We start from the raw sequence: 20,753 nt of genomic DNA on the forward strand, positions 1-20,753 counted from the left end.
GCTGCTCCACATGGACAGGGAAAGAAACGGCACTGTATCCAGAAGGGAAAGACCTCCCTCCTCCCGTACCCTCACAAAGGACCACTCGCTTCAGCTCCTCTTGCTGCAGTCCCTGAGCAGTGTTTGTGCTTAGGTTCAAAACCAAAGACACTTAAACAAAGACACAAAACCCAGCTTTAAAGACTGGGATTTGGGGCCAGAAAGGGGTGAATGAAAGGGGGGTGACCCTGTGTGATGGGGGATGCTTTGGCACCAGCCGCCATCACCCACAGCCAGAGGTTTCACAGAGGACCACGGAGGGGCCAGCAACAGAGGGTTCTACTCTACTACCAGCTGAGGGAGATGCTCACGGGTTGGAACAAGCGAGAAATAGCCGATTTGGAAGCTTTCCCTGCAAGGGCTGCACATTGTGGTCCTTGTCTGCCTGGGGGATCCCTGAGCACCAGCCCCCCCAGGCAACCCACAAACCCTACAAACCACAGGGCATGAATTCCAGCTCTCCAGAGAATTAAGGGGGAAATGAGCTGACATTTAAAAGGCATTTAAGACCATGTCAGTCTGAATATTTATGCTGATGAAGCAATACTTAGCTTGAGAGCAGGGAGGTGAAAGCAAGACGTCTAGAAATTGAAGATCAGCAGCGAAGTACTGCGTTTCATAGGTTACTTAGCAAGAGTAAACAGACCCTTTTTGCTTGTAAAGGGCAGACAAAAAGCAGACATGAAACCATAGGAAAGGAAGCAGGTTTACCTCAGTCTGCCCAGACTATATGTAACACTATCTTCAATGTCAATTTTTTATTTTTTTTGTCAGAGAATTACTGCCTGTGCTTTCTTTAGAGACGAAGCAAGGAATGAGCAAAACCTTCCCTGTTCCTCACCGTGGTTCTTCTCTAGAAAAGCATTAAAGCCTTCATCTCCCACCCTCCCGAAAGAAGAGGTTAGTTTGGGAGTACAAAATGCTCCTCTGTATCCTCTTTCTACGGTACCATGAGAGCCTGACACTATGAAGAGGAAAAAACCCAACTTGTTAGTTGCGGCATACATGTCCCAAATCACATACTTCTGGAAGTTATCAGCTGCTCCACCACAGCCTTCTCCCTCCCCACAAAGTGTTTTTTGGGGGGAATGGTTGTTTGCTTGTCTCTCCTCCCGGACTATTACCAGGACATGGCATGAAAGGGGAGCCAGGGATCCAGTGGAGGCTGCCGTGTGCCTCGGCAGAAATGGCCCTTTTAAAGGTCCCCAAACTGAAAGAAGTTGAGCCACCGTTGTTGTGGCTTCAGCAGCAAAGCCTGGATTGTTTTTAAGGAACACTCAACAAAAAAATGACACTATTTGTGCTTCTGTCTCCCCCCGGCAGCCCCGCCAGCCAGCGCAGGAGCAGCCGCAGCTCACGTTCCTCCCACATGCAGCTTCCCCAGCAAAGCCTGTGTAATGGGGGACGTGACTTCACACCAGCATTAAGGGATCTAAAGCCAGGCTGCCGTGGCCCCATCATCGTATTCACCGGCTTCACCTTGGCATTGCACAAGAGCCCACACAGCATGCAAAGGGCAGGAGGAGCAGCCCTGCTGCAGGCACCCCTGCCACAACATTATTAAAGCATCCTCGTATAGGTGCATCGCGTATGGAGGGATATATGTGTGCAAAAAGCAGCCAGCCAGGCAAACTGAACCAGGCAGAGCAGAGTCCCCACACCCCTGGGGACCCCTAGCATCCCCAGCTCCTGCTGTTCCCCACACTGAGTGTATCTTCCACGCTCAGCACTTCAGCTTTCAGGGGCTTGCAAATCAATTTGCAGACATTACTGGAAGAGTTTAAACTCCTGTTTTGAGGGGGAGGGATGGCACGTATTTCTAAATAAAAACCTCTGGGCAAGCAGCTCCTTTGCATCCAGTGATAATCAATAGTGTTTAGATCCAAGCGCTTCCTTTGTCAGCCACGTTTTAAGAGCACAATCTCAGTGCCCTGAAGCCCAAGCCTGCCCAACTGTTCCTTCCAGCACACAGCTCTCTTCTGGACAGCTGAGCTTCACATTTAAGCAAAGGCTCTAAAATACCTATGCTGTTATATGCACTTACATCCTCTCTTACATCAGACATAGCCCAGGTGTCACAATTACATCGACTTTTTAACAGGCATCAAGTGGTCATTTGCAAAGGGAAGAAATCAGCAGCAGAGGCAGCTAAAACAGCAACGAAGGGAGCATACTTCTACCTGCCCAAATTACTTGGCAAGTTCCTCAGACTGACACAGACCCTGAGGACTGGTATTATTTTTTTTGCTACGTCTCATCTGTCCCCTCCTCCACTGCTGTCCCAGATTCCTGGTAGAGTTTGATTCCCTACAAGGCTGAACACAGGTGTCTCGGAGTGTTATTCTGTAAAAATTTTAACAACAAAACACATGCAGAGTAGAACTGCAGGACAACAGCAGCAGAGCAGGCTCCTGCCATTTCATAACGCCGCTACTGAGACCCCCAAACCCAGGTTTCACTCATCCTGATGCTTTAAAACACATAGTGGAGGCATGAAAGGCTGCTTTAGCAAGTGTAATCCCCAAGAAAAGAGGTTAAAGCCCATGGGAATGACTTCAGCGTGGCCAAAGGGAAGTTTAAGATCAGGCTGTAAAGATGTTTGAACTCTCTAAGGGCACAGGGAGGCAGGAGATGCGCTAGAGCCAAGGAGCCTAATGGAAGATAAGGGCTCACCTTACCGTCGCAAATCAGACAAACGAAGCAGTATTAGCCCCCACGCCAAAACCCACGCAGTTTGGCTGGTTTGCAATAAGTGTATTAAAGATGAGCCTGCTCAAGACAAAACCCAGCCATTCCCAAGTAGGGAGGGAAAGCTGGATTCACCGGAGGCGAGTCTCCCCCAGAACACTGCCAGCTCCGACACGGGGCTAAAGCCAGAATATTTCTTTCCTAAGCAGGCAATTAGCATAAGACACAGACAGAGGCAGTAATACAAACTGCAACTGGATAAGCAATACTAGGTGAAGCTGGGCTGCCGGAGGTAAGCACAGAAAGTTTCCAGCTCTCCGGAGGGAAGGGCAGGCAGCGCAGGCAGCTCCCCAGACCACAGCTCCCCAGTCCGTATCTGCCCCTTCCACCATCAGGACCAGTACAGTCCACGGAGGGTTCAGCACAGACCCATCCTGCCGCACAGATATCCCCAGCATTAAGACAGCTTCAATAATTTATTCAAGTGAGCAAGTAATTGGGACTTTTGTTGTTGCTGTTTAGTGCTTTTTCTTTGTTTCTTGGGTGATTTTTACTGCGACTTGCCAACAATTAGCCAGGCCTTTTGCCTAGGGTGGACACTGCCTCCAAGCTGCGTTACTGCCTGCCCGAGAGCTTCTTGGTGGCTTCACCTCTAAAAGAGGTGTGACCCCATGTTGTTCTGCCCTTGGTATTCCCCAAAGCAACAAGCATCCTTTTCAGACGAAGTCAGGCTGGGGAAATAAAGCCATTATACGCTTACAAGGGGCTCATATAGTATGGGTATTGGGAGGAACTGAGAAGCTCCTAAAGGAGATGCTTTGAAAAGGAATAGATTTGGGTTCACATCTTAAGGAACTGCTGGCACAGGGAGATTTCTGTGCATCCCTGCTGCTGTCAGGCAACGCACGTCCAGGCAGGCAGCACTGCCTCCCTCCTCCAGTGCTGCTCCGACTACAGGAAAAGCTGTATTCCTCCTCCCACAAGAAGTCACGGTCCCTTTCACGTGTGGGCTGGGACTGGGTCCCTGACCTCCCCTGGGAAGCACTCGGGGATGCTGGCAGCCCATACCACGCTGCAGGGTAGAGAAGCTCAAGAACTTCTTTTTGTGCTTTTCTATGATAAAATGCTAGAACTAATATTGTATGAGCCCAAGGCTTTTTATTTGAAGGTTCATTTAAGACTGCCTAAATGTAAACTTCATGGAAATGTGAAGAATTAAGATATATCTGCTTTTACTTAAGAAGTAGTAACTAAAGAATGCTGCTTGCACTGTCAACTAAGGAATATGGAGGGTTTCCATGAAGAGAAGTTTTTGCAAGTAGGGACATTGGGGAGGTACCCACCAGCACTGTGCCAAATTTGTTATCTGTTTTCCCTTATGAAGTTCTTACTACAGTGAGCAAAATGCATGTGAGGCCGGAATAGTGAACTACCAGCACAAACCATGAAATCGGTCTTTGAAGTTGATTGACATTCTCTCTGCTTCTCCTCCCTGTCAAAACAACAACAACAACAAAAAAAAAAAAAAAGAACACTACTGCCAACACCAAATCATTCAAGTGTCGAAAAAACACCAACCGAACAAAAGAGTTATTAAACCAAACCTCCCCGTTTGAAAGAGCAGCTAGGAGAGAACACAAGACAACATTGTCAGTGACGGTCTTTGACCCTGTGCCAGTGACATGGAGACGTCTCTCTTCTGACTCAGTGAAAAGGAATTGCCAGCGTACAGCAGATTATGTTTGCAAGCATAAAACATTTCAAGAAATCACAGTTTCACTCGCAATTTATTTTAAATGCTTTTCTTTCGCGGTTACTCTGCCTGAGGAAGCACGCAGCACAAGCAACTCAATCCCCTGAGTGTTTAAGAGCTATTTTGTAGATTAGGTAGTTTATGAACACCACAGAAGAGCGTAGAGTTTTTTCCTTTTGTAACACATATCCTTGTTGTTACTTCTATACCTTATTCCCTAGAACCTCTCTTTCTTTCAGTGCTCAGCCAGCTGCTAAGAAATCATTCTTGAATGCCACAGCAAAACCCTAAATAAATTGCTTTTTTGCTGCCTGCTTCTCATCTTGTGAGCACTTTCAGCAACTTAAAAATAGAGAGACAGGAGGAGTACTTTTGTACTCCTTTGTGAATAGATGCTTTTTTTCTTGGAATTTGGGTTTTTTTGAACTTGCCATGCTTCGTGTCCTGCCAGCTTCAGCTCAGGTCTCCCCTTATCTCCCCTTCCCTCCATCTTCAAGCTTCCAACCCCAGCCCAACACACTTGCTGGAGGAACATGCAGGTAGCCATTATGTATAGGTCCCATTAGAGTTGGGCACTGCGATCATGTTACTCTATTGCATCTAGCATATTCCACGGAAGCTGCTTAAGACATCACAGGAGGAGCTGAACATTCAGCAGTTAAGGGCACGTGCTAAAGTTGCACAAAGTAACACCACTCAAGGTGTCACAGAACTTAAGCATAACCCCGTATGAACAGGCCACACTGTGAGATTTAAATCTCAGATTTAAATCACACACCGACCAAGGTTTCATTCTGACAGAGTTTAATGCAACCAAAGAGAAGGTCATCACACAAGCATCACCAGATATGACCACCCTCTCTGAAATAGTTTCTGCTTGTGGCTGCTTTGAGCTAAACTGAAGCCCAAGAGGGAGGCACTCAGCATCCCTGTGGGCAGGAGTTTCCATTTATGCTGCCCGGGAGCACAGAGGAACCCCAAGCTGCACTTGGAGCAACCAAAACTGTCACTACTTCAGTTAAACAGCTCACATTAGCGCTCCTCTGCGTGACATGGGTGATGGTGGCAGAAGAATTGGTAACTATCTGAACCAAGAACCAGTCCCAGAGACTTTGAAACTCCGATTTTCCCAGGCTCAGGCTCTGGACACAGCCTGGCCAGAGCATCCACCCCAGTGCTCGCAGCCCCCTCATGCCGGCACAGAGGCAAGGTGGGGTCAAAGAGCCCCTCGGCAGACCCTCTGCACCAGCTCCCTTCCCGTCATCAGACCCTGCCTACCAACAGCAACCCCCTCCCACACATGCAGTGCTCTCGGTTCCTGGCTCTTTTTTTTTTTTTGTTTCTCCCCCTTTCTAAGAAATACTAGTCCCCCAAAATATTAAGCCGATAATCGTAAGTGCTCAGAAGCCACAGCAAAGCTCTAACTGCTGATTATTTTCATTGCAAGAAGCTGTTTATGAGATTGGAAGCCCACATTAAGAGATGATACTTTAAGATCTAATACTTTGAATTAGTTTAAAAAAAAATTAATAGAAAAACCCAACAGGGACCCACTTTCTCAGCTCATGTGAGTTAGCATCATTGCAGCAACAGCAAATACAGCCACGCTATCCAAACCAGTGGTATTTTGCCCCTGAATTGCCAGCGCTTCGCCTTCAGCGCAATTCCTCTTGTCTAACTTCTATAATTGCTTTAATATTAATCTGCACACACATCTTCCAGGGAGCAAAGGCCATTTCTCTATGCCAGAGCACACTGCCCTGCTGCAGGTGAAATCTTACGCACGGGGAGGGAAGAGGAAGGCTGGGCTCTCCAACTATTTAACTTAATCGAAGACGCTACTGAACTGCACCCTGAGATGTTCGGCTCCAGCACAGTGATAACCTGGCCAGACAGGCCGACCCAGGCGCCCCACATTGCCTGGTGGCACCGAGTCGCACCTCGGGACCGTTTCCCTCGCTAACTGCAAACAGCCATTTTGCTAACTCAGGCAGAAGCTGCTCCGCCACACATGAAGCCATTATTTAAAACGGGGGGGGGCGGGGGGCGGGGGGGCCGAGAAGAAAGAGAAAAACTGAAACATAAGGGAGGTCGGGCATGTGGGCAGTACATAACGAGCTCTGGTTTGGCCAGGGCACCTCAAGGATTTCACCTTCAGGGTCTGCTACCTCCTGATGCAGAAGAAAAGCTTTCCCACCCCACCAAGACCCAGCTGCACACCTCCCTCACACCGTCACGTGTCAATAATTCATTGCACCTGTGTCCTTCCCAAGGAATTTGGGGCTCTTTTCCCAATTGAAATAAGCTCGACCACTGCCCATCTTGGGAATTCAGCCTTCAACATCATTAGGAGAAGGAGGAGTCTCAAGTAATTTATAATATGAATATATTCTCCATTTATAAAAAAAAAAAAAAACAAACCACAGGTGGGTGGTGGTTTTCTCTCTGCTCCTGTTAAGCCGAAACCCCAGCCACCTTATTTTCCTGTCTTTCTCTCACACTGCTCCCCTAATTCCCCCCCCCCCCAAATAATTATTCATCTTCACATTGCATTAAAGATAAATCATGTCCCACAATTCATGAACAGCTTCAATTACCAAATCACAAGCACACCTGAGGGGCGGATATATTTCTTCAAGCTTTTATAGTTTCATACTTGGCAAAGAAAAATGTCTTTGCAATGAAGTGATAAAAATTAAGCATTTATCTGTATAAAATGTTCACATGAATAAGGCAGATACAAGCGTGGACTTCGGGTTTAGAACAGAGCATCACACTCAATACAGGTTGTTTTTAAAAACAAATTTCATATGAAGATTTAGAAACACCCACCAGAAAGCCCTTATTAAACAGACATGAAAAAAAAAATCCTATAAAGGTAACTCAAGGGTCATATTAAGGCTTGAGGTTTGTTGCTGCTGAAGTCTCAGGTGCATTGTTTATAGTGCCTGTAAAATTTAGGCAGTACGAGTACCAAAGTGAACTCGAGGAAGCAAACTCTGGTTAACACCAACCTCCCGACCATTAGCTTCCAGAGACAGCCCTTGATCAAGCCCATGTGTTTAAATGGAGAACATCCTAGAAACTGGCAGAGGGCATTAACACTATTAATGATGTGGGATGCCTTATTAGTTAGTAGCAAAATATTGCACAAAACCTGTAAAAGATATTGGCTAGCTATCCATGAGCATGTTTGGTTTTTTTTTTTTGCTTGGCAGAGAGTGGACTGGCTTGAAGAAACCAAACGGAATGATTGCAACAGCAACACTCAAATAATACATGGAGCTGATGCTGTACAAAAGCCATGACATGACACGAGCTGCAGCATGGTCGCACACTGAGCTGGATGCGAATGCCACCTTCCACAACACTAATGCCTTTGGTTCTTAAAGTTCTAGGAACCCCATTCAGATAATTGCTTTAAAGATAGATATTAAACTGACCGCAATATCTAACCATCTCAGCAGATGCCAACGTAAGGATCCAAATAACTGTAACACAGCAGCCTACTGCGAGTAAGAATCTACTGACACACACTGTGCTTACAAGCAGCTGTAGCAGAGATATCATAGCAGCAAATTCAAATACATTCCTGAAGTCCAGGAGTAAGAGAAGTTAATAAACAAAGCATATCCCCAAAAGAACTCTTGCAAGCCAATTCAAATGGCAAGGGAAAGTGGAAAACATGATTCTTATTACATCAGAAAAAATGGGGGGGGGGGGGGGGGGTGGTGGTGGGGATAAATCAAGGTAAGCCTCTTCCCACCCAAGCCCAGACACGGGTCGTTAGGGGGTTTTCTCCCCACCCAAGCCCAAATGTAAACCATGAAGGGTTTTTTCCCCTTGAGCAAAGGTTACCACATTAAAACAAAGGTGATGTATTGTGAGTGCTTGCTGAGTGCCATGGGCCCACCCCTTTCTCTCATGGAGCAGCACAGGTATGGCTGCAAGATTACCCTGCTACAGTGGGTGGACATCAAACGTGGCCCCTCACAATGGAACAGGGTGTTCCCCTGTGCAGGGCTGAGCTCTAGAAGTTGTCTGCAAAGGCTGGAGATGGTCACTGCAATGGGAACATCTGACCAGCCAGAGCAAGAGCCAGCTCGTTTCGAGACACATAAAAGCCATCAGATGGGTACTCTCGATTACGGGTTATCTAGGCAAATTTGAACCTGTGATTTAGAGGTGAAGAGCTCTCTATCCCATTACCAGTCATAAAGACCATCTGGTCCCCTACTCCCTGATTAAAAAAAAATGGTGCATGCAGCGCATCATCTATCAGAATTAATCCAACTCAGTTTGATGAGTGCTTTTTTAGAGGAGGAGGGGGGAAAAAAAAGTAAGGATGACTGTGGGAAATAAGTCAGTTGGGGAAAGATCCCAAAGCACTCCATCCATTTTAGCTTCAGAGCAACCTTTTCCTCTTGGGGTGTGAAAGCAGGAGCCAGCCGGGAGGGCCCGTCTGTGCGGCGGTGCCCCCCGCCCCCCCCCGTTGGCTCTGCTCCATCCCCCCGCCCGCGCCTGGACAAAGGGCCGCTATTGTGCCGGCTGTCCAGCTTCCCCACCCACCCCCCAACAACCACCCCCCAACAACCACCCCCCCCCCGCGGCCCCCACCCCACCCCCACCCCCCCCCCACCCCCCGCTTGCGGCGGGTCCCCGCGGCGGCGGGCCCGCCCCTACCTGAGCTGTCCATGGTGCTGCCGCCCTCGCCGCGGGGCTGCGGCTGCTGCTGCTGCTGCTGGTGCTGCTGCCGCGCCGGGCTCCGGCCGGCCGCCCCCGCGCTGCCCCCGGGCCGGCCCCCGCCGTCAGCGCCGCTGTCCACCAGCTGCAGGGATTCATAGCCGTCACCGCCCGGCTTTTTCCGGTAGCTCCCCAGCAGGCTCATGGGCGAGGCGGGCGGAGAACCTGCTCTGACGCCGCGGGCAGGAGGGAAGCGAAGTGCTCCGGCCGCCCCAGGGGAGGGGCTGGGCGGGCCGTGCCCCCCCTGCCTCCCCGCCCCGCCCTCGGTGCCGCCCCCGGTGCCGCCCCCAGGGCCCGGAAGCAATCGGGGAGCCGCAGCCCCGCGCTCCGGTACGCGCTGGAAAGCGTCTCAGTGAATTGGGCGGCAGCGTGCTGGAAGGGTGCTGCACCCACTAGTGCGGCTGGGGTTGGGGTCCCCTCCCCCGCCCCCATCAGCAATTAGCAAAAAGCGTTGGATCGACACAATTCCCTTCTGGCAAGCCTGCCCCTCCCCCAGGTTGGCCCTTCAGCGGGGGTTCGGCTGTGCGGCTGCCCAAAGAGGTTCCCCCAGTTGCCCGTCGTTTTTAAGGTCCCTCTGTCACGCTACCGGTGGAAGGCGCATTCCTTGGGACGGGCCAAGGGCACCGAGCTGCGGGCCGGCAGCTGGAGGAGGAGGGATGGCACCGCAGCCCCGCGCTCAGCCCCCAGAAACCCGAAGCGCGTCGGTGTGAGGACCCGAGGGAGTCCCGAGCCACACGGCGGGCGATGCGGGATGCATCGGCATCCCAAGCCCTTGCTGCTGCTGGCTTCACGTTGGTGGCACCCAACTGAAGAAGTGCCACACCGACTGCTAAGCCATTTTTGTCGTTAGGTCTCACCAATCTATTTTAGCTGTTCACGTGTGAACAGACTTTAGACCAACACAAACTGTGTCCTTGAACAACTGATGAGCCATAGTTCACTTGACACATTTTGCAGCCACGGCTAGTACATTGTCATTTCTTCTTTACATGGAACAGAGGAACTGAAGGGTGCGCCAAAGGAAATGACCACTATTAAGTTCTTCTAAATGGATTTCTTTTTAATTTAAGGAATATCAAAGGCAAGAAGAAGCCATAGCATCCAGACACAAGTATGCCTTCCATCTCTTACAGAAAGGACAGAGAATACTCTGCTTAGAAAAATGGTGTGGGTTTGCTTCTGAAGCAGTAACATCAATAACCACTTTGGTAGATATAACCATAACTTGAAATATTACTGACACTTGGCTTAAACTTTCCTGCTTAATACTCCAGGCCAGTGGGCATCTGGTGCAGCCATATCTTGTCATGTGCTGTTGTTTATATAACTCCTGGAATTTTATATTACAGTGCAGACCAGGTACATCTGTGACCCAGAATTTTCCCAGAAAAATCCAAGCAGATTGACAAGCAGCAAACTAAAATGAACTAACCTGACGTAAATCGTTCGCAGTCAGCAGCAGTAATGGCTCAAACTCCAAGGTTAGAATTGTGTATTTTCTAGCCCTCATTACTGGGCTCTTAATACACAGGTCTGTATGGAGCGATACACGGACTGCAATGCTCGCCTGGGGGACTGGGTGTTTGCCCCCCCCCCCCCCCCTTTGGCACCCAGATGCAACAACTTAAGAAAGAAAATATAAAAGCGCAGATATTTTTTTCAAGAGATCACATCTGTTAATCTCTCCTAGTCAACCTAGGATACAACGATTCCTGCGCTCTAGGATAAAAATGGGGAAACTGGGGGAGTCAAGGTGGATTTTCATTCATTTTCCTTGCTCAGGTAACAACCTGAACAGGAAAGACCAGGCTCTTGGGTGAAGGGGGCACATTAAGCCTATGGAACACTTCCATGAGTACTCAAGCGTGCTTGCACTGGAGGCAACTGCAGCCTGTTAGAGGGAACAAGCTGGGGAACCTGGCACAACACAACACCCTACACAACCTATCCCCCATCTTAAACTGTCACCTGAGCCTCCTCTGCTGCCTTTATGCACCAATTCAAAGAACTCAGCTTAGACAAAACTTCATACCCTAAATCCAGAAGTCCTAAATCCCCAAACCAGCAAGGATCTGTCTGAGTTAGGCAGCAAAAGGAATGTTCTGCTGAAAATGTTCTCATGGAAAAAGGGTAGGAAAGAGGAGAAGTTCACTCCAGCAGAAATTAGAGCTCACCCTTCTCCCAGTACCATAGCAGGTCCAGAATTCATGCTCCCCCAGCTGCAGTCTCGCTGTCACTGCCCACTGCAGCCTCACAGCACATCCTTGGCTCAGCATTGCCTACCAACGTTGATGCCACTGTCACATCTGCAGAGGCAGAGTACAGTCCTGCTTAGAAAGAAAAAAACCCTGCTTCTCCTTGTTGAATCCATTATTAATATGTTTCTTTCTACATCTGTCCCAGAGTTTGGGGGATCATAGCTTGCCTTCCCTCTAAGGAGTCCCAAAGGGGAATCGCCACCATAGCCTGAAGCTCCAGCCTGAGGAAAGCGGGTTTGGCAAAGCATCAGCACAGGCACCACGTAGGGAGCAAGCAGCCTCTCCAGGGGATCTTGGGGCAGAGGAGGGAGGAGGAAACAGACTTCAAAGTCCCATCCCTGCTTGTAATTACCATTACTACAAACACAAAGAGATGGGATTAGGGAAGCATGATGTGTGGGATTCAGTTGAAGCTACACTTATCCATGCATTTTCCAGCCCTATGGGAATTTTAGCTGAAGAGAATGTATAAAGTGATATTCACTTCTCCCCCAGTTCTCCCTTTAAGTTGGGCTAATGAAGGGCCACATGGTTCTGTCTTTTGGAGGTAAAGTGTAAAGAATGCTATATCAAAAAAAAAATAATAAAAAAAGGTGTTAAATGGCACATGATTTTCATAAATGAGAGTAAAGAAGGAAGAACTAGGGAACCAGCTACTTTGAAAATCTCATTAACATCCTTGCAGATTTATTGAGCGGTGGCTAATGGTACTACAGAATATAGAAGTATTCTGTTTGAATGGTGAGGCTGGCAGGTGCCATTAAGGCTGTGGGAGATGTTAATGACGTGCTAAGGAGGACTGTGTGTTGCTCAAGACTCAGGAGATACAAACTCTCTCCCCATTACTGACCTTGGAAAAGTCAATTGATTTGCCAGCCTCTGACTGTTTTTCTCTGTCTGGGTTGCAGCCTCTCCTGGGTAAAGTCTCTTTTCACAGCTGTAATCAACCACCAACTATACTGAGGTGCAATTTAATTTTTTCCACCTCTCCTCCAATTCAACAAACAGCTAAGGTGAAATGTTATACTCTTAATTCTTCATGAACACATTCAAACTGCGAAGGGTTGTGAGAATTACAAAAATAGCTTGAAAATTAATTTAATATCTGGACCAATACCTTTACAACTCAATATACATTTTTTTTTTCAAAGTTTCTCGCTGTAAGCAATGAACTCTCCCTGCACAAAGCATTTCTGCAAGAAGTCCAAACATTTGTACACATATAGGGAAGTATATACACCAGCTGTACTGTATGATATGGACTGCTGTCACTGCCTGAAAAAGAATGCATGTCCTGTTAAGACAAGTAAGACTTGCTCAAGCAGCTTTCATATTCCTCAAACTTATTTCATATTTCCATTTCCCTGCTGCACAGGGCAGCCCCTTCTCCCTGTAGCCCAAGCTACAATAATTTCTTTTGCCTGTCTCCTCACGCTTACGTGTGCCTTGCTCCTTGCAGTGGGACACGGGCCCATCAAAACATATTCTGGAGAATTAACGTTTGTGCCTTTTCCCTCTTCCAAAGCACCCAGATCATAACGAAATAACCTTAATTCACAGACTCCTGAATGTGGGTTGCCTTCAACATTCTTGTAACAAGTACTCTGCAAAATGGGCTTTTCAAACAAACCCAGCCCAGCTCTATAACTTGGCTTACCTTCCTCGAAACCTTGCAAGGAACACACGTGGCATTCAGCCACAGCCACCTTCTGGAGAACCCTTTAGCGCCCCAGTAACCACCCCCCATCACACGTTGCCACATTATCAAGTGTTTGAGCTGTGCCATGAGCCACGTCACCAGCAGAAGGAGGCTTAAACACCTGTATAAATTGAAGCAGTTTGATAAATTTTTGATATTCTGAAAAAAAATAATAGCCACCACCTTTTTGTGTTTGTTTAGTATGCAGATGTACAGCACAGCCGTTGCTGTACACATTAGGTAGCGAGGTATTGCTTGCAATTTTCACACTTAATCTAGCTAGTCATGAAAAACTTGGTGTGGTACAGGCATCTTTCCTGCCCTAGGAACTAACGGGGTGTAGAACCAACAGCACTGACAACTGTGCCTATCTCAGCATTGCAATCTCACCCTCAGACCACAGGGGCCAGCTTTGTCCCTAGTGCCTACAGCACTCTTCTCCAGGAAAGCAAGAACATCGCCACATTTTTCTCTTGGGTCTTTCCTCCTGGACATCCTCCACAGCAATTTTACTCCAGCAAATACCCATTCCCTATACTCTTAGAAGTGTCTGTCCCACTGCCTACCTTTCCAGGGAGCACCGACACGAGCATCTCCACCCCAAAGCCTCCACAGCTGCCAGCATTTGGGATGAGCCACTTAGTTTAACCCTGGTTAAGCAACTGATTGGATTGATTACAGCCAGCAAGCTCCTTGTCTGGGCTAGGACCACCACAGCTACCACCAGTGAGCAGCACAGGGGAACTGTAAGAAATAATGGCATGGCATTGTAGGTCATTACTGCCATGGATAAAGAATATCTGAATTTTTCTATTTTATTTTTGGCCTGGTGTGTTCAAACATAAACCAAAGATCTTAAAAACTTAAGCTATACAGCACCATTTGAATTAGCTTCAAGACAGTGATACCTCTTGATTGCACCTGCTGCTCTCCATTCAACTCACCTGGCTCTTGTCATGCTAGAGCAGTGCATTTCCCTCCTGACAAAGCTTAGTGTGGTGAGGAGCAAAAGCAAAGCCATGGTGAGAGCCAAAACAATTCCACCTCGGAAGAGGGTCTTAGGGGGGGGGTTGCGTTTGTTTTTTTTTTTTTTTAAGAAACCAGTTCCAAAATCACAGCAGCTAACTAAGGCCATCAGCAGTCTATGTGGTATCCCCCTTTTTGCTTTGCTTCTTGTCCTAAGAGGACCAGAACCAAAATACCTCCTCCTGTCTTCTCATGAAAACAGCAATTGTCAAAGCAGTCACAATCTTTACAAGCAGCAATGAATAAACTTCTACATATATGGCCAAAAGATCTACCTTCCAAATCGTCTCTGAGGCCAACTGAGAAAAATCAGTGTCTTCTAAACCATCTTTTTCTCCGAAAATGGCCAGATCCTCCATCTGGGACTGCCTTGAACTTGGGTTGAGTCCTACCCTGTGAGAGTGTTAGCCAGACCCTCCCTTCCCCGCAGGAGCCTTCCATCACTCTTGGTTCCATCCACAGGCACAGCCTCGCAGGCTCCCAGTGCACTGGGGTCCCTGGGAGGGTCCGTCAGGGTTTGTTCCTTTCACTGCCATGGCAGTGGCACCAGCTGGCAAACCAGCACCCCAGGAGCCAGCCCGCAGCTGTTCCTGCTCCTGTAGAATAAATTCTTCTCGTTTCCATGTTCAGATGAGACGTGGGTCAAGCCCAGGTGACGCTGGGGTGTATGTGACCAGCGCAGCAAGGATCATGCTCCTCGCCCTCTCGTCTGGAGGCTCCATTCGTACCTGGGCAGCACCATGGGCCGGCCAGGAGCATAGATTCCCCTGCATCACCCTGGGAACGGGCATGTGAGGGCAAAATGGGTACAGGCTCTTGGTACAGAGCCAGAAATATTATTTCAAAGCAGCATCCGGACTTCTGCTGAGGATAAAGAAGTGGTATCTGGCCTGGAGTCAAGGATGGCCAGGTTGTTCCTTTCTCTGTATGTGGGAATAGCGTGTCCATGCCTGGGTTTGCTGGAGAAATAAGGAGCCTGCCGGTGTGGGATGTGGTGTGCCATGGGCAAATAGGGCTGCAATTTGGGGATCCAGGTGGAGAGATGGGGGTCAAATAATCTCATCCTTTTTTAACCCCTCCCTGATATTCAGGATCTTCCACTGTCCTGTTCTAATAAAACTCTAATAAAAAGCAAACATGATCCTGAGAAACTTTGTTTCTAAGTGTTAGACTCAATTAAACCTTTGCTTTCCCTCATCAGAGGAAGCCTTGAGCCTTTGCTGTGGTGTAACCCAACTGCAATGTTCCTCACTGCCAGCTGGAGCATCAGCAGCTGAAGCTGCAGTGAATGTCTTCTTCAGCGGATGGACGCTGAAGAAGATATTCACGGGCATTTGTCAAGCAACCACCAAAATTTCATTTCAGGGGTATTCACGGTCCTTATGCAATCACCTGTAGAAGGAAACCCTTGTTGGCAGGTCCGCTGGTGGCAGAGAAATCATCACAACTGCTCCCACAGGAGCGTTCCTTCTGGTCATAGTACCAAACCTTGAGCACAGTTATCCTGAGGGCGCCCGGGGCCTTTGAGCGGGACAGTTCCACCGCGTGCTATCACACACCTCGGCAAGGTTGTGCTCACCTTGCTTACCTGCCAAATCAACCGGGGCGCACCGGGGAGCCTGCGCGGCTGCTCACCATTATCGCTTTTTCCAGTGACTTAGGATGTGGCTAATGTTTGACTCTTATTATCTTTTTTCCCATCCTTTCCTCTCTGTGATAGCACACACCCTGAAGTGTACTGCTGTGTCTGCATGGTTTTTTATTTCTTGCCTTTTAGCCTCGTTAAAGCGCTGTCAGGGGATGATACACAACTTACTCATTTCAGCCCAAGACTTTGTTTCGGAGTATTCAAGGATTTGACTGGCTCCTCAGCAACGCCGAGCTGTGGAGCTGCCTGCCAAAGGCTGTTGTAGATACTAAATATGTACATGCTTCACCAAGAGGCTGGAGGAATGTATGGGGAAAACAGATCTATACAGGGCCGTTAAACAGGAGCGTATCGCTGTTTGCTTAGGAAGTCCCCAGCCTGCGAACAGTTGGAAAATGGGAGGCTGTACAGCCGTTCATACAATTCCTCAGGCCAGAATCAGACATTTAGGTTAAAATCAGTTATTTTGCTGCCTAACTACCATTTATTCACCATTTCCCATTCACTGTGAGGTAAGTGGCTAAATACCAAGAAAAATCTGGGCATAGCCCTCCTAAAGCAGGTCTGCGAGCCTGCAAAATATGTATATGTGTAATCCCTGTTAGAATGAAAGACTTGAGTTCAGAAACACACAAACATTTCCACTAGCAACAAGAGGAGTCCTGCATTCATTAACCAAGACAGAGGTGGACCCACAGCTGGTACCTTGGAAAAATCTCAGCTTTCTATTAAACCTGGCTGATTGCAACGAGTTACAAAGCTAAATTACTTGGCTTGCGCGCTTGCAATGCAGCTTGCACTAGTGCTTGCATTTGAAACAATAGAATGGCCAGACTTTCGCTTTTTTAAGTGCATAGAAAAAGTCCAAAGTGTGATTTTGAATTTCTTTGCAGCAGGTTATTGTTTGCTTTAGGAAATGGCTCTTGGTAAAAACAAGGAGAAAAATTACCCCAGTGAGTCATCATGGGGTAGCTTCAGCTACCGCTGCTGTGCCCAGGGTCAGGCTCCAGCAGCAAATCATATAATGAAAATAGTCGGGTCGTTGCTCTCAGGTAGCCCCGGCCAAGGACCCCTCGACGCCGTGAGTCTTTCCGTGAAAGCAGAAGGGAATTACAGCTGGCACTGCCGGCCCACGCTGGTGGCTGTTGCCCACCTCACCCACTCCCACCGCCACTTCTTTTTTGGATGTATATGGGGTGAGGGTTTCCTTTGGGGGAACAGGCCAGGGGACAGGTATCCTCACTCCAGGCTTCAGAGTGATGGTGTCTCTTGGATGGATGGGCAAGTGAGGTTTGGCTGGCAAAGGGTGGGAAGATACGGGTGAGTGTGATAGCACAGGAAGGTTTGCCAGACACCCAACACATCCCCACTGAAGTGGTTCTACCCTCTAACAGATTTTGGTAGAGTATTTTTTATCTATACTAATAGGAAAAGTTATAGTATTAAAGCTTTGTTGTCTTGGCTGTGACATAAAAGATTAAAAAATTATGTCAGTCTCAGCTCACGCTATCTACTGACTTACAGGTCCCGCATCACGCCTAACTGATGCAGTTTGGGTTCAGATTTATAATCACTCATCATTTCCAAAGTAATACTCTAGCAGACCCTGCATGGCTCCCTATGCTCTCTCCCACAATGCTGTTTTCAATCCACACGGTGCTCCGCAGTTTTGGAAGAATAGCCTGGGCATGAGCCCAGGGGAGAGACACCCAATTGCATTGGCGTGGGAATAGCTTGCAGCAGATCCCCGTGCCTTTGGATGCAGGCTATAAATTCAGCGGGACAGGAGCCAGAAGTCTGGTCCTTAGTGACATTACAGCCCCTTTAAGCCAGGCAGGGAGCCAGGCTGGGTACGAACGCCCTCATCCTTCTGCTGGTGAGCCATTTACAGCATGAAAGGTAACGAACCCCACTTTGCTAATTCCTACGACACTAACTGAATCAGCCTCTCATGGATCCCAGAGCTTTGTCCCTAGTCTGGGAAAGCATTGCTGGGATGCCTTTGAGATGCCAGGCAATAGAAAAAACTTCATGAACCTCCAGATGAAGCGTGCTTGACTCAGCAGAAATGATTCAAAGCAATCTTCCTCTGCCAGCAATGCTTCCTGCGCTGCTGTAAGGGTTTGGTGGGAGCTGCTCTGCGCTGTGGGATGCTCTCCCCGAGGCTGCCAACAGCCCTGAGTGAGGGGCAGGTGATGGAGGTGGGGGAAATTCATGGCTCCACTTATATCCAGCTCAGGCTTTCAAAACCATTTAGGGCAGGAAAGAGTTAAACACCACATATGTGAACTCAGAAAATAATATTACAGGCGCTAGTCTATACCACGTGGCTTTAAAATAATTATGCCATGTGGCTCCCAGGCTGGGAGTTTTGCGTGGATGTGCTTCAGTTTAAATACCTTCCAAAATCTGGTGAGGTGGAAAACAAACGCCAGGAGTAAATGTGTGCAGAGCCTGTGTCCTGCCCCGCCGTGCCTCAGCGAGGGACCCCGTGCCAGGGCAGGGACCCTGGTACAGGCAGCGTGCCCCGGAGAAACCTGTGCTAGCGAGAAAGCAAATTGCTTGTTCTGTAAAGTTTTCCATGAAAACTATTACTTGGAAAAGGAATTCAAGTGTTTGGGTCATTTAGGTTTTGCTTCAAAACATGGCCTGGAAAAGGAATAAACTTCGCGTTTTCTGCATGGCAAAAACCCCGTTTCAGAGGATTTGAAGGAAATCCTGCCCCTTGCCTCAGTCTCCCTGCATGGTTTGTTCTGCACACCTGATTTCCCACCTCTCTGCCTCCCAGCCGTGATTCAGGGATGTGACTGGTACCCTTCCCAACCTCCCGATCCCCCGTTACTGAAGACAAGAACTCCCTCAGGAGAAAGAAGCCTGTGTGTTGTTTAGAGCACCCATCAAAACAGGGCCTCACACACTACTGTAATACAAACTACTGTAAGGCTTCATAAATTATTTATAATTTAGTAAGAAGCAATATTTAGTAATATTTATAAGTAATAAAAGTCATATTTATAGCATTTTGATATCAAGAGCTTCCCACAGCTGCTTTATCTGCCCCTGAAAAAGCATCCATGTTCTCACTTTTGCAGCGGATGCAAATCATAGCATCTCGGATGGGTATGGTCACAGCTGGGATTTCCAGACCGTGTTCCCTGAAATCTGAGTGCTGTGGGACGCCACACGCACCCAGCAGAGGTCAGACCCCCCCCTGAGCAGCTCCGCAGCAGTTTCAGGCATCTCCCCATCTCCAGAGCATCCCAGGAGAGGAGCAGCCACCCTTTTGGGTCCAGCCGTTCATTAGCGATGTTCAGGTTATAGCCTTTGCTGCATCCTTTGCGCGCTGGTGATGCTAATTGCCTTTGCAAGGCCGATTTCAGCCACCTGAGCGGAGCTGTGGGTGCGGTAAAACACAGCCCTGCAGCATCGGCACCAAGCCCACGTGCCCTGATAGCCCTATTTTGATCCCAAAACCTGGGCGTCACATCTGGGTACCGAACTCTCCACTGCTATGGTCCAGCAGTTCCCTTTTCCACGTGGCCCCCAGGCTGCCACCATATTTTTGCAGCAAAGCAGGATGGATTTTAGCAAATCCTGCTGAAAAATCCAGCTTTGAGGACTCACAGAAAGCGCTGCCGCGGGTGCAGCGGGAGGCCCCGCAATTAATCTGCAGCAGGGCAAAGCCGTCCGTGCAGCAGATTAGTCGGGTCAGCAATTAAACATTGGCGCTTACACTGCTGGCAGCACGCAGGAGGAACCCGGCGCTCAAGGACAAAATGCAGTTCCTCCTTAAAGGCTGCAGCCGTTCCGAAATCCTGCATCTATCAGCTGGGTGCATTTCTGGGACCATAAACAAGCTGGCTGTGTCACGGCTGGCTAAATATAGTGCATCTCGTGTTGCCTTCATGCTGCCTGTGCCATCTGAATTACTTGGTACACTGATATTTTTTTTTTTAATTTCTTTTTTTTTTCCCTTCCTCAGGGAAGGCTATGACTAAGAGAAATCCACGGGTAAAGAAGAGCTACCAGAAGATGGAGGCCCGAGTCCAAATGCAGAAGGTGAATAAAGTCTTTAGTTTGCAGACCTGGGGTCCTGTCTAAAAGACTCCTCGCCCTCCTCCTCCCTCTCCTCCTCCTCCTCCTCCTCTCCTTGGCAGTATCCAAAATAAGACTATAGTAACAACAGCCACAAATACATCAGCAAGACGTTAAATATGTCCTGATTTAAAGTCACAGTGCTCCCAAGGCAATGCCGAGGGGGATAAGCACCTACCTGAGGCAGCAGTGGGTGGGCAGCGGGCAGCCCTGCCAGCCACCCCGGCCCCTCCCGGAGCACCCAACGGGGCTGTGTCAGCAAGACTGAAGCAAAGGCAATGATGTACACATTTACCTATATATATATATTCTCTATTCTGGCCTGAAGTAGGGTTTTTAAAGGGGATGCAGCTCTGTGTTTGTCTCAGCATAATAAAATGGGGGGTGTTGAAGGTCAGCTTCACAGTGGATGCCCTGCAAAAGGCTGGGTGCCAGGATTTCATCACAGCATTTATAGACAGCCAAATACCCTTCCTGTAGGAAGTATAGTTCAGTTATAAGGTACAATTATTTTTTTTAAGCCTGAAAATAATTTTTCTTTGTGGAAAGTGATATGCTCAAATGGCTTTCACAGTCCTAAGATGAACAAACACCTCTTCTGGGGAGCAAGGAGAGATGCTTACATTCAGCACGGAGTTATCAAGGTATCCAGAGCAGGAGGCAGCTCGGGGTCGTTAATCGCTGTACGCCTGGGTATGCATGGCTGAATTCAGCACCCTAACTTGCCGGCATGCTACCCCGCCAAAAGAAGCAGTTTTCCCATGCAATACCTTCCCTCAAACCTATTACATAACAAGGCTTTAC

The 20,753-nt window shown here is 48.3% G+C and overlaps 1 protein-coding gene across 3 annotated transcripts in view; it reads right to left on the reverse strand.

Annotated features, from left to right (window-relative positions):
- The window catches only part of DNAJC6 (DnaJ heat shock protein family (Hsp40) member C6), a 53,444-nt gene that overhangs the window by 30,460 nt on the left and 2,231 nt on the right, over positions 1 to 20,753 (reverse strand). Inside the window, exon 2 of one of the 3 annotated variants that reach the window (XM_080407249.1) lies at positions 9,164 to 9,308. The exons of 1 other annotated variant lie outside the window; for it this stretch is intronic. In XM_080407249.1, coding sequence (XP_080263375.1) covers positions 9,164 to 9,176 — 13 coding nt within the window. In that variant the 5' untranslated portion in view covers positions 9,177 to 9,308. Of the gene's footprint in view, positions 1 to 9,163; positions 9,435 to 20,753 lie in introns of those variants that run through there. One more of the 3 variants, XM_080407247.1, reaches the window with a different exon arrangement.

Source organism: Falco punctatus (assembly GCF_963210335.1).
Source record: "Falco punctatus genome assembly, chromosome: 11".
Taxonomy (NCBI): domain Eukaryota; kingdom Metazoa; phylum Chordata; class Aves; order Falconiformes; family Falconidae; genus Falco; species Falco punctatus.